This window comes from Gymnoscopelus braueri (assembly GCF_963280865.1).
Source record: "Gymnoscopelus braueri genome assembly, chromosome: 2".
NCBI classification, from domain to species: domain Eukaryota; kingdom Metazoa; phylum Chordata; class Actinopteri; order Myctophiformes; family Myctophidae; genus Gymnoscopelus; species Gymnoscopelus braueri.
The window spans coordinates 7,635,902-7,648,979 of record NC_137604.1 but is presented as its reverse complement, the minus strand read 5'-3'; the positions used below and the strand labels follow the sequence as shown (position 1 = coordinate 7,648,979).

The 13,078-nt window shown below is 40.3% G+C and overlaps 1 protein-coding gene across 4 annotated transcripts in view; it reads left to right on the top strand.

Annotated features, from left to right (window-relative positions):
• The window catches only part of rrbp1b (ribosome binding protein 1b), a 37,062-nt gene extending 25,254 nt beyond the window's left edge, over positions 1-11,808 (top strand). For 3 of the 4 annotated variants that reach the window (XM_080443180.1, XM_080443181.1, XM_080443179.1), the window contains exons 26-33: positions 755-823; positions 1,611-1,703; positions 2,081-2,164; positions 3,204-3,260; positions 5,739-5,822; positions 6,695-6,772; positions 6,932-7,075; positions 9,357-11,808. In XM_080443180.1, coding sequence (XP_080299306.1) covers positions 755-823; positions 1,611-1,703; positions 2,081-2,164; positions 3,204-3,260; positions 5,739-5,822; positions 6,695-6,772; positions 6,932-7,075; positions 9,357-9,395 — 648 coding nt within the window. In that variant the 3' untranslated portion in view covers positions 9,396-11,808. The remainder of the gene's footprint in view (positions 1-754; positions 824-1,610; positions 1,704-2,080; positions 2,165-3,203; positions 3,261-5,738; positions 5,823-6,694; positions 6,773-6,931; positions 7,076-9,356) is intronic. The other variant, XM_080443182.1, reaches the window with a different exon arrangement.
• Positions 11,809-13,078: the final 1,270 nt, after the last annotated feature.

Here is a 13,078-nt window from a genome sequence, read left to right as displayed (position 1 = left end):
AAAACTTTTTTTTACGTCAGTGGCAGTGAATGAGTTAATGCGGCCCGCAGGTTAATATCGGATTACTGATATATTATTGATTTCAGCTGTTACAATTCCAATCATGCAAACATGAACCCGCTTTAATTACTTCAGTCTATATAGTAGCTTAATGACTAGTATTACAGTTCTATAGTTTTTTTTATGTCCAATGTATTTGTATTTAAGTTCATAAAGTTATGAACTAAATGCATTTGAAAAAAATTACTGTTCAGGATACCAATTAAAAAATAGCAAAAACAAATTCTGGATTCCAATTCAAAAATAGGCGACGCGTTTTGAGCTTGTAGATCGGCTATTTTTGCTGCTTTTGTGTGACATAGTATGGCGAAAAAAGTAAAAATACGGAGAGACAGTATATGCGATGTGGCCCTCTGGAGTGAGTGTGTAAATATAGTGGCCCTCTCCATCATCAAAGTTGCCCACCCCTGTTATAACTGATAGTTTTACTTGCATACACTGTCTGTCTGGTTTAGGATAGATTTTAAGATTGTATTCATTACTTTTAAGGTACCCCATGGCCTGGTCCCTGATTACATTTTAGAGTTGTTAACCAGTTGAATGAACCTTAGCGTCCCTATTCTGGAGTGGATCTTGTACATAGCCCTGGGGGACTCCAGTCAAACTAAGTAAGGTCTTGGGTGTGTAGTGGATGAGATGAGGAGTTCTCCACACTAAAGCTGATGGTGATAGTTCTGTGTGTCGTTGTGTCCAGGCTCTGGCCCGGGTGAAGGTTCTGGAGGAAACGGTAGAGACCACCACCTCAGGAGAAGGCATGGAACAGGTTAGTCTGTCTGTCTGTCTGTCTGTCTGTCTGTCTGTCTGTCTGTCTGTCTGTCTGTCTGTCTGTCTGTCTGTCTGTCTGTCTGTCTGTCTGTCTGTCTGTCTGTCTGTCTGTCTGTCTGTCTGTCTGTCTGTCTGTCTGTCTGTCTGTCTGTCTGTCTGTCTGTCTGTCTGCTTAGTGTGCGTTAACCCATTAAGACCGGGAACACATCTGTGTCATTTTTTAGATTTGAGCTAAAAAGCATTATTTTACATTTTTGGCTATTTTTGAAACAAATTGAAAATGTGTGCAAACTTTGAATATATATATTATTTTAAAGGGAACATTTTTAACTAAAATCTTTGCTTCTGGGGGGTCCCTGGAACTACATATTTTGAGATGGGGGTCCGCGGCAAAATACATATAATTTTGGGGGTCCTTGACATGAACAAGTTTGAGCACCACTGAACATTAGGTTTATCAGAAAACTGTTAGGATTTAGAAGACATTGTACAGTCGGCCTCATGTCTTAATGGGTTACGGTTGATGCTTTTATTCGCACTGAAAAATCGAGCTTGTTTCACAAATGTATGTCGCCTCATCGCGACATAATATTCACATAGTGTGGATGTACTCATGACGCAAAACAGCAGTTTAAATGAATGCAAATTAATCACACAAAACACATGCTCCCAGTGTGTAAGAACCTTTAGACTAGAGAGACAGAGTAATGTATTCTCCACCTCAACACTAACATGAGGTGGAGTGTGACTAGAGAGTAATGAAGAATCTGTTCTGCTCCATCCAGCTGAAGGAGCAGGTGATGCTGTTAGAAGCTCAGCTGGAGAAACAGTTGGAGTCTGTCAACTTTACCCAGACGTACACAGAGGAGATCGCTCAGGTACACACAAACACACACACACACACACACACACACACACACACACACACACACACACACACACACACACACACACACACACACACACACACACACACACACACACACACACACACACACACTCACTTTGTTCTCTTCAGTCATTCACACATATTTACTGGATTACATTAAATGTGTACATGTCAAGCTGAATGTTATTGCAGTTAAGAGGTTTTGTAAGTGGGTCTGCTGTTTGTATTTCAGACTAATGGACTCCATAGCTGTGTGTATGCAGCATGAATAATGCATTATCGATTGATTGGTGTTGAATGTGTGTGCAGTAATACATCATTATTGATGGATAAAAGCTAATATTCTGTGTGTTGTTGTGTGTGTAGCTGAAGGCTCAGTTATCAGACAGTCAGAGGGAACTGGAGGCCACACAGACAGAAGCCCTGAAACAGTCAGAGGAGCTCACTATGGTACGTTTCCTCTACCCACAATGCACTGCTACAAGGACATTACAGGGTCTCAAATCACATGCTACATGCTAATCAAACCTTTTTCATTTCAAGGACCCCCCAGTCCTTCAATGTTCTTATCTCTGGGGCCCCTAATATACACTGTAAAATCCTCAGTGTTTACTTAACTCAGAGAGTGTACAAATGGAACCAAATGGACCCTCACGGGTCCATTTGGTTCCATTTGTACACTCTCTGAGTTACAGACCCCTAAGCGTCCATTTGGACCCCCTGGCGGGCCCGGAACCTGACGTTGAGAAACAGTGAAGTAGGCCTATGCTGTTTTTCATCATCATTTTGAGTGCATATACATTTCATCTCTTGACATACAATACTAACCAGGCAATACGGAGTGTTAGGGAAGTGCGCTATCTTGTGACAAAGCAGAGGTACTGCACATACATGTTTCTGTTTCGTCACTCATATATTTTCATAAACGCTGCAATGGTGGACAAAGTACTCAGTACTTGAGTCAAAGGATAGATACTCCTGGTCAAATATTACTCAAGTACAAGTGAAAGTTGCTCAGTCAAATTTGCACTTGAGTTGAAGTACTGGAGTAAAAATACTAATATTCAAAAGTACAATTTACAAAGAGCACTTTTTTTTATGTCTATGCATTGCTGTATAAAAAATATAAAATTACCACAATAATAATAATTTAAAAAAAGCGTATTTACAAGCTCACAATGTGTCACTATACGATGCATTGTGAGCTTGTAGATTTGCTATTTTCACTGTTCAACTGTTAAATAGGGTTCATGTGGCTAATGCATATGTATGTATATTTGTAAGTTTGGGTCCTGGGGGTCTATTCTCTTCCTAGAAATGTACTGTAGAGGAGTCAAGACTAAAACATTTGTTGTTGAAGTAAAGTACCCGATACTCAAATAAATGTACTCAAGAATACAATACTCAAGTAGCCAAGTAAATGTACTTGGCTACTGTCCGCCACCGGGGGGCAGCAGAGCGCCAGTGAACACAGAGTTCCTTCTTCCAGGTCAGACAGCAGCTGAAGGCAGCAGCAGCCACGGAGCAAGACCCCGCCCCCCCACAGGTCAGGGTGCCGAGCCCACCCTGCATGGCGCTGCTGTTGGGTGCGCTTGTTTAGTTAAACCCCCAGGGTGGTCAGGATGGGTGGAGTTTCTGCTCCCTGGGCAAATAACAGTAATGCCAGGGGGTGACGGTTCCTATGAAAAGATTATTATTGTTTTATTTTTGCCTTTGTTCCTTCCCCCAAACATGGGCCAATTGTATAGACACTCATTCGTGGAATGAGTAACACAGTTAAAGGAGAATTCCGGACATTTTAAGTGTTATCTTTGATGTCTAGTTACTCACCTACCGACGTAAAAAGTGGCGTTCTTTTTTTCCAGAGATTCCCCTGTCGTAATTTTTTAAACCCCCTCCGTTGTCATAATGGGAGCGCGTGGCTTAGGGAAATTCGTCTATTATAACCGATGCAAAGTTATTTTTTTTTCTACTACTACTCATTGTAGAGTCTCATGATAGTCAAACATGCGCTGAAAGTTCCTGAGAGGCTACCGTTAATGGCGAACGATTTAACACTGGTTGCTTGTTTCTCAACCTGGCAACACCAAGTTGCCAGGTTCTGGAAAGAAACAAGCAACCAGTGTTAAATCGTTCGCCATTAACGGTAGCCTCTCAGGAACTTTATGACAACGGAGGGGGTTTAAAAAATGACGACAGGGGAATCTCTGGAAAAAAAGAACGCCACGTACGTCGGTAGGTGAGTAACGAGACATCAAAGATAACACTTAAAATGTCCGGAATTCTCCTTTAAACGTGTGGGTAGCGCCCCCCCCAAAAAAAAATCCAAAATACCCCAATATGCTTGTGTTGGTAATCACTCTCGTTTTGAGCGACCTGCTAGCACACACCTGCTGGCAGGGTGTGTGCCAGTCAGAGGTGTGTGACTGACTGGCACCTGAGCATGGGTTCTGCAACTTTGTTGAGTTTGTGTATGCTCCAAGCAGCAACACTGCCCCCATGGAAAGCGTTTGTCCCTTCAGGATACGGGCCTCGCAATAGGGCAAGTGGAAGCTGGTGTTCCGTTAAGCAGAGTGACAGCAGCATTATTTGGTGTCAGCCCCCAGTTATCTCCTGATTTCTCTGTTTGAAAAATATCACTTTATGGTCAGAATGTTTGGATTATGTGGCTTGTGAAGAATGGGTCCAATATTTACTTCAGTGACTGTGGAGTGAGATAACCTGTCATATTCTCTGCTCATGGTCAATTGTCCTTTAGAATTAACAGACTCAAGACCAAACGTTCACAGGAAATCAGTTGAAGTTTAAGAGTCTTATTCCCACGGTCTTTGTTTCCATTCCCCATGGAGCTCAATGGGCAGAGCAAGGCATTAACACTGCCAGGTTGCTGGTGCGGCTCAAATCGATAATGGAATGAATTATATTATGGAAGTAAAGGGAAACGTCACAGATTTTGAACCTAAATCCCATTGTAAAGAAAGATGTGAGGAGATCACACTGAGCTCACAATGCGTCACATATCTGTGCTGTGAGCTTGTAGATTGGCATTTTTTATATAATATAATAAATTGTTGCACCCCTCCTGGCATGGCGTCAGAGAGGTGTCAGATATTAAGAAAGAGAAACTCCACCCGACCTGTCATCCACATGGTACACAACAAGAACCCATTCAGAATGATCAGACACGCAAACAAACAAAAAAAATAAAATCCCTTCAAACTGACTGTTTTTCAAACTGAAACACTTTTGAAATACAAAGTATAAATATGACCTGTGACCTTTCAGTAGGGCATCATGGCATTTTACTTAGCGATTAATTGTCACGCAAATAATTGCGATTAACGATTTGATTGTGTTTTTGGCTTTGAACATTGGAACATGTCAATACAAATGACATTTCTGTTGCACAGGGACAAATAACTTAAATATACAAAGCATTGACTGACATATTTAATAATTTTATACGTTAACATTTTTGTAAAAATAGTGGAAATAGCAGATCTACAAGCTCACAACACGTCGCATCGCGACGTGTTGTGAGCTTGTAGATCTGCTATTTCCACTAATTGTTTTAAACGTTTGAAAATGTATGAATGTTTTTCATCGTGGCGATTTTGACAATTCTGCAAAAATAATTGCGATTATCTGGAATAACTGCGGTTATGTAGTAATTGTGACAGGCCTACCTATCAGTCAAGCAGTCTGATCATTCTGAAAGCCACTGGCTTTTTTTTAAATCACCAACATTAACGATCACCTCACTAACCAATCACAATGAAGCATTGAACTAAAATCAACTACAACCCACTCTCTCTGTGTCTCAGTGTGATTCTGGCTTTTACGTTTCCCATGCAAATGTTTATTTGTGTATGTGTTGTATTGAACAGCGCACTAAAATCACGTGTTGGCTTTGGGGTCAAATAGGCTTGAAGCAGCATGGCAAACCAGCGGGCTGATTTTGTTTTCCAGTTGAGGTTTAAAAACTACAGCAGGTGAAACGGTTGTGCTGTGTGTTTGTTTACAGATGCAGTCTAGGTTGGAGCAGACAGCCGACCACCTCCAGTCTGAGCAGGAGACCAGAGAGAAGATGACCAGTGACTTTGAACAGGTTCGGGATAAGACTTAATTATTTTCCCCCATCAATATATTTATTGATTTTTTAAATTGATTTTTAAATTAACGCCCTACTTGATCATACTATAGTGTCACACACAAGCATCAAAAGTAGCAGATCCACAAGCTCGAAACTTTTAGAATTTGAATCTTGAAAAGTAAATAGTTTCCACCCGACAGAGACCATTTGTAATTTGTTTCTAAAGGAAGGCATAGTTATAATTAACTCTTTAAAGCTGGTTTGGTCAGGCTCAGACTTAAAGGCATACTAGGTAACGTTTTCAACAAAACTAAAGTTAAATTGTATATCTTTTGTGAGTGGCAAAAGTTTCACAACACCCACTCCATGAATTTCACCCCCGGAAGCCTTTTATTTATATATTTTGTATTGAACGCTGTCGGGGGGGACTTTCCCGGGGAAATGACGTCATCTGGCCGGAAAACGGAGGCGGAAATGCACTGGTTTCCTGTTTGGCCAGGAACTAACGCAACGGTTTCCTGTTTGGCCAGGAACTACCGCGCTAATAACAAAAAGGAACCTCACGCTGATTTTAAGAGAATGTAGGATTGGAAGATCGAAAAAGAACAGAAAAAGAAAGCACAGCTCATGGTAACTAATGCTCCACTGGCTAAGAGAAACGATCCGTAGATAGTATAAAACAATTAAAAGATCGCTTTTTGAAACGCTTCCGGCTTCCGGTGAAAACGAATGGAATTCTGGGTAATCGAGGACTACGGAAATTGTATGCAGTGACGGTAGTGACCAGCAGAGGTTGAACAGAAACACAACCATACTCTACAGTGCTCTCAGACATCACTCACAGTCAGTAATGATGTCATGTTGTGGTGTGTGTGTGCCCCGCCCAGGCCCAGCAGTGTGTCTCTGAGCTGCAGACCCAGCTGGACCAGATCAAGACGGAAGAATGTTCGTCTGCACAACTCAAGGTTCATAACTATCTCTAATGTCAACTACACTATCTCTAATGTCCTAACGTCAACAACAACACTGCAATGTGTACAAAGTACTGCACCCACAGTACTTGAGTCAAAGTACAGATACTCCTGGTAGAGTTCTCACATTGTCTCTGCTCTGAACGCGTGCAGGAGAAGCTGGACAAGGAGAAGAGGCTGACCAAAGACCTGGGCCACGCCGCCACCAAGCTGCAGCAGCTCCTTCAGGGCACACAGGAGCAGCTGAGCAGAGAGAAGGACGCCGTGAAGGCCCTCCAGGAGCAGATCCTCACCCAGGTACACAGAGATATACCTACTGTAGGCTACAGCCAGTTAGCAGCCACTACATTTCATCCAATCAGGAGAGACGGCTCATATTATTAGGATTAGGCAGTGGTGGAAAAAGTACTCTGATATTTTACTTGAGTAAAAGTAGCAATACCACAATGTAGAAATACTCTGTTACAAGTAAAAGGCCTTTGTTCAAAATGTTACTTGAGTTAAAGTACAAAAGTATTGGCATCAAAATATACTTGAAGTACCAAAATTAAAAGTACTAGGATGTTCGAAAATAGCAGATCTACAAGCTCACAACGCGTCGCAATGCGTATAATATTTGCCTCTGAGATGTAGTGGAGTAGAAGTAAAGGTATTGGAAATTGTAAATACTCAAGTAAAGCACAAATACCTCAAACTTTTACTTAAGTACAGTACTTAAGTAAATGTACTTAGTTACTTTCCACCACTGGGATTAGGATACGGGATAAACAAGTGAAACTGGTAGGGATGACACAAAGAAATGAGCTGACAAAATTGTACCTGGAACACTATCAAATTGAAGCTGATAAATGGGAAACGATCTGAAATAGTATTTTCTGTGAACTAAAGATCTGGAGAGACAGGATGACCCCTGTTACTGAACAAACACTCTTAACCACACTATTAATGATTAGTATCACAGAATAGAGCTTTTAACTATTTAACACACAAAAAAAAACTTGTTTTAATAAAAAATACTATCACTTACACTACCTTTAAATGTTTGTTTTTTAAGATAAAATTAACAAGTCAGAGACATAAAGCCAAGAAGTAATTCCAGTGTGAGTATATGAACACAACCGTCGAGGGTGGAACTGGCTTCAATGCTGGAATCAGAATCATATTAAAGTCTCACTATGTGGCAGACTTCCCAACATTTTACAAACATTTTTGAAATTTTTCAAAAGTAGCAGGTGTAGCCTACAATCTGCTATTTTTGAATAGCCAACATAATAAATGGATAAAGTGCTAAGTTAACTACTTTGACTGGGGACCCCCTGGAATCCCCCCAAAGACCCCTGGGGGTCCCCGGACCCCACTTTGAGAACCACTGGTGTAAATGGTGGATTGTCTAATGTTAAATGCCCAAATCAGGAGCCGATCACAAAGGATGAATTCAATTATGTTCTTAGTGATTATTCTGTCGATAACTGTTGTATGATCAATCGAATAATCAATTACCGCTTTTTTTTGGTCAATCAATGAATCGAAACAAAAAAAAAATATATATAAAAAATATATATAACTGACCGAATCTTTTTTTTTTTTTACCGTATGTGTATAATGAGCGGAAAATGAGAAATAAAAGGGGGGGAGAATCACATTTCTCCCCAAAATTGATTATTGTATTTAAAAATGTTCTTTTTGAAATCAATTAAATCAATTAGTTTGATTTGCACCCCTATAATCGATATCATTTTGAATCATAAAATCCCATTGCTCTGATGTGAGGAGATCATAATGTACCTATAATGAAATCTGTCTGTAAATTAAAATCAACAAAGCGATTGTTCCGCCTCTGTGGGGGTGTGTGGGTTATACATACAGTACCTATACACATTATGACATGCATGGAGACCCCAGGGTCATAACAGTGGGACATTTCTGATCACATGGCGAATGTCCATGACTTACTTGATCCCATATTCAAGGAGACTCCTGGAAGCTCTGGGAGAGGTGGGATGTCTATGGAAGTCACCACACTCATACACCCTCCAATCACACACTAATGGTTCAATCTACGTGGTCTATTTAAGCAGACTGACATGAAGTATTACCAGTGGTGGAAAAAGTACTACATTCTTTTACTTAAGTCAAAGTATCAATACTGCAATATAGAAATACTCTGTTACAAGTAAAAGTCCAGAATTCAAAATGTACTTGAGTAAAAGTACAGAAGTATTGGCATCGAAATGTACTTAAAGTATCTAAAGTAAAAGTGCTCATTATGCAGAATGTCCCATTTCAAGTTTTCAAATGTATAACAATATTTTAAAAATACAAGCTCACAATGCGTCGGATCACGACGCTTTGTGAGCTTGTAGATCGGCTATTTTCAAATGGCCGAAATGTATATAGGGCTGAAGTGGTTAATGTATGTTTTGTAATAATAGGGTTATAATGAGATACTGATATAATGAGATAATGGTTAAATGGGTTAAAAATTAGCTGAACAGCTCAGCGGACTGATACATGTTTTTTGTTATTTATTGTTATTTTTAAAAACCTGATTAGAGTGTTTGTGCTTCGTCTCTTCCAGGAACAGACTGAGCAGCCCAAGGAAGGAACTTCAGTCTGATCTCACACACCACACCGGCGGCCATCTTGGCACCGCATGCAGCGACCCAACGTGTCGGCCATCTTTGACACCACCAGCAGCGAACCAACCAAACCATGTCTTCCACACATTCCACTCGAAACATTCCTCCGTTTACTTAGTAGTCTTGAGAGTGTAGAGTCGAGTTAACACACAGTGAGAGCCAATGAGAGGCTACGTTTTCATGAGCAAAGGTGCAATTCACACCAGATGCAAAAAAAAAAGAAAAAGAGCGGGAAATGTGTTGATCTGTCGCATTCACGCCGGACGCGACATTTTCGCTTGAAGTGATATTTGACTCCCCATAAACACACACACTCAAACACACACACACACACACACACACACACACACACACACACACACACACACACACACACACACACACACACACACACACACACACAGTGACAGTAGCTCTGTTCGCTTAGGTGGAAAATCGCTGGAGTTGAACACTCTTTTTAACTTCAGGAACGTTCGAGCGAACGTGAAATATCGCTCGATGTTGCCGCCTTTGCATTGACTTAGCGTTGAACCGCGTCACTCAAACGAAATTGCGTCGCGTCTGGTGTGAATACAACTGTAGTATCCTATTTATTATAATATATGAGAATGAGACCCATCATACAAAGTCCTATGTCGTCACATGTCACGTGGAAACCTCGTATATGTCTAACCGTTCCTTTTTTACTGTAAAAAAAGAAAAGGAAAATAGTGAAAATAGCCGATCTACAAGCTCACTTGTGAGCTTGTAGATCGACTATTTTCACTACTTTTGTGTGATACTCTTATAGGATGAAGTAGGGCATTAATTTACAAAAGCTAAAAAGTTGAAATATGGAGATACAAGGTTTCTGCCTGACCGTGACAATATATTATTATTATTATTATTATTATGCATTAAACCAGTCATCCAAAGTCCTATATATTATTATTATTATTATAATACATTAACCACATGAACCCTAGTGGCCCTATTCTGGGGTCAAATATTCGCCGAAAATATATCGGGCGAGAGAGATTAGGTGTAGAGGGAAAACAAAGACCGGACCAAGTACAAAGCCCTGGGGGACCCCGGGCAACGAAGTAATATAGGGTTTAAAATGGTTAAAGGCCAGTCATCCAAAATGTGACCTGAAAGGTTGTCCCTTATCGACTATATTGATTTAACTGGCTCCAAGTGATTCTGCGTGGGAGATTGAGGAAAGAAAATCGGGGAAATCCTTTTTATGAATTTATTTTCTTTTTTTGTGTCATTTTTTAAATCAAAACTAAGCTGTTATGCTGGAGGTATTATTGTTAGTAATGTGCCTTATACGAGGACATACAGTTCAATGTGATTTTCTTGAGTCGTTTTTATTAATGCTCCGTATTACAGTCAGACAAACCGTTTCCCGGCCTTCGTGGAATTCATTTATTTACGTCGTTGTTGAATCCAGCGAAGGCTAGTGAGTCTTATGTCTGACCTTGCCAAAAAAAGGAAAAAAATAATGTCATTTTTCTATGTTTTTAGTTTGGGGGCGATCACAGTTGCAAATGTTTTTCAAAAATAGCAGATCTGCAAGCTCATAGTGTGGCACTCGGTGCCGCACTATAAGCTTGTATATCTGCTATTTTTGAATAGCCAAAGTATAAAAGTCAAAACTATTGTGATGCTATATTAACACATTTAGCTGGGGACCCCCTGAAACCCCCTCCAAGGACCCCTAGGGGCCACACTTTGAGAACCAGTGTGTTAAGTAACACAAAACGCCTGTCGTTTTAAACTAGAAACACGGTTGTTGTCCAAGATGTGAGGCGAGTGCTTCGGAGAAGCTTTATAGATAACACTCAACGGTTCAGTGTTACGCTTCATTTATACTCCGCCGTACGGCGCAAATAGTACGACGCGCGCAGCATCGTAGATGGCCGCATGACACCGTCGTACCGCGAAGTATAAATCAGGCTCTATCGAGAGAGAGAGAGAGAGAGAGAGAGAGAGAAAAAAAGGGAAAATCTTGCATGTTGAAACATGCATAATGGTGCAATGACTCGTGCCTAATGTAGACTCTTGTCGTACGAACAGGTGTCGTGTGGCAAAAAATATCAGACCTACAAGTTCACAGCTAGTTGTGTGAGCTTGTAGGGTCAGGTGTTTTTTGGCGCGCCACACCGTCCTTACGATGGGCTTTTTACCTCCCCTCCTGTTTTAAACCGGTTGTATCCAGAAAAAAAGGAAGGGTTGTTTCTTTTTGTGGGTGTTTCATTTGTCATGGTACACACACACACACACACGGATACAAAAACCAATAAGTGCCTTAAACGCCTCTGTTGTTGCCCCCCCCCCCCTGCTACCAAAATGTGACTTTGTACCAAATAAACGTATTTAGAGAAATAAATAAATAAATACACAGCTGTTGTTGTTTTTATTGTTTTGTCCAGACCAGTGATTCATCTAAATCTGCCCTTCACGTCAATTGTTTGGGGGCCGTTGTTTTCTTTCAAACGTTCTTTTCATTCTGTTTCTTTCAGTTTTTTCCAGTTGTTTCTTTCAAACATTTTCCAGTTTTTTCTTTCACTACCTTAAATATTTTCTTTCTTTGTTGAGACAGACGGTAGGAAAGAAAAGAGGGAGACAGCGTAGGAGAGACAGACGGTAGGACAGCTGAGAGGGAGACAGTGTCAAACTTTTCCATGTCAAGGACCACCCAAAATGATATGCATTTGGCCGCGGACCCCCATCTCAAAATATTTGTTCCAGGGACCCCCCAGAAGCAAAGATTTGAGTTACAAACGTTCGCTTTAAAAAATATATATTCAAAAATAGGAGATCTACAAGCAACATCTTCACGATTTTTCCTAAATAGTACTATGAGCTTGTAGATCTGCTATTTTTGAATAGCCAAAGTGTGACGTATGGATAAAGGGGTTAAAATGATTGTGACGCTAAACTAATTTTGCTGGGGACCCCCTGGTAGCCCCCCAGGGACTCCTGGGGGTCCCCAGACCCCACTTTGAGAAGACAGACAGTATACAGCTGAGAGGCAGATAGTGTAGGAGAGACAGATAGTATGAAAGGTTACTGTTAAAAAGTTAAACCTCTATATTCTGACCATTGCTATAGAGCGTGTGTTCAGTCAGTGGTAGCCTATCGCTGTCTCTCCAGCTCTTTAGTAAACTAAAAAGTAAAATAATATTAAAATATAATGTATCAATTTGTGTTTCCATATTTTGTCTGCTCATTTCTTTACATTTTCACTAGTTTATCCTGTATCCTGTATTAAGACCTGGAACGCATCTGTGTCACTTAGATTTCTTTGGCTTTTCAAAAATAGCAGATATACAAGCTCATATGAGCTATGAGCTTGTAGATCTGCTATTTTTTGAAAAATCTTGAAAAAAAAATGTTTTTTAGTTTTTTTTCCAAAAAACTGTTAGGATTTAGATTTTTTTAAAGAATCGCCTCAGGTCTTAATGGGTTAAGTATCTCTCCCGATTGGATGAAATTGGTATCCTGACCTGAACATTCTATTTACTAAAGATCTGGAGAGACCCCTTGTTATTGAACAAGCACTCTATATCAATGATGGCTATAGGAATAAAGATCTATTTAAACCTTATTTAATTAGCATTACTAACATGCAGTGGTTGAGTCAGATCTATTATGACATTATATTGTGGTGGAA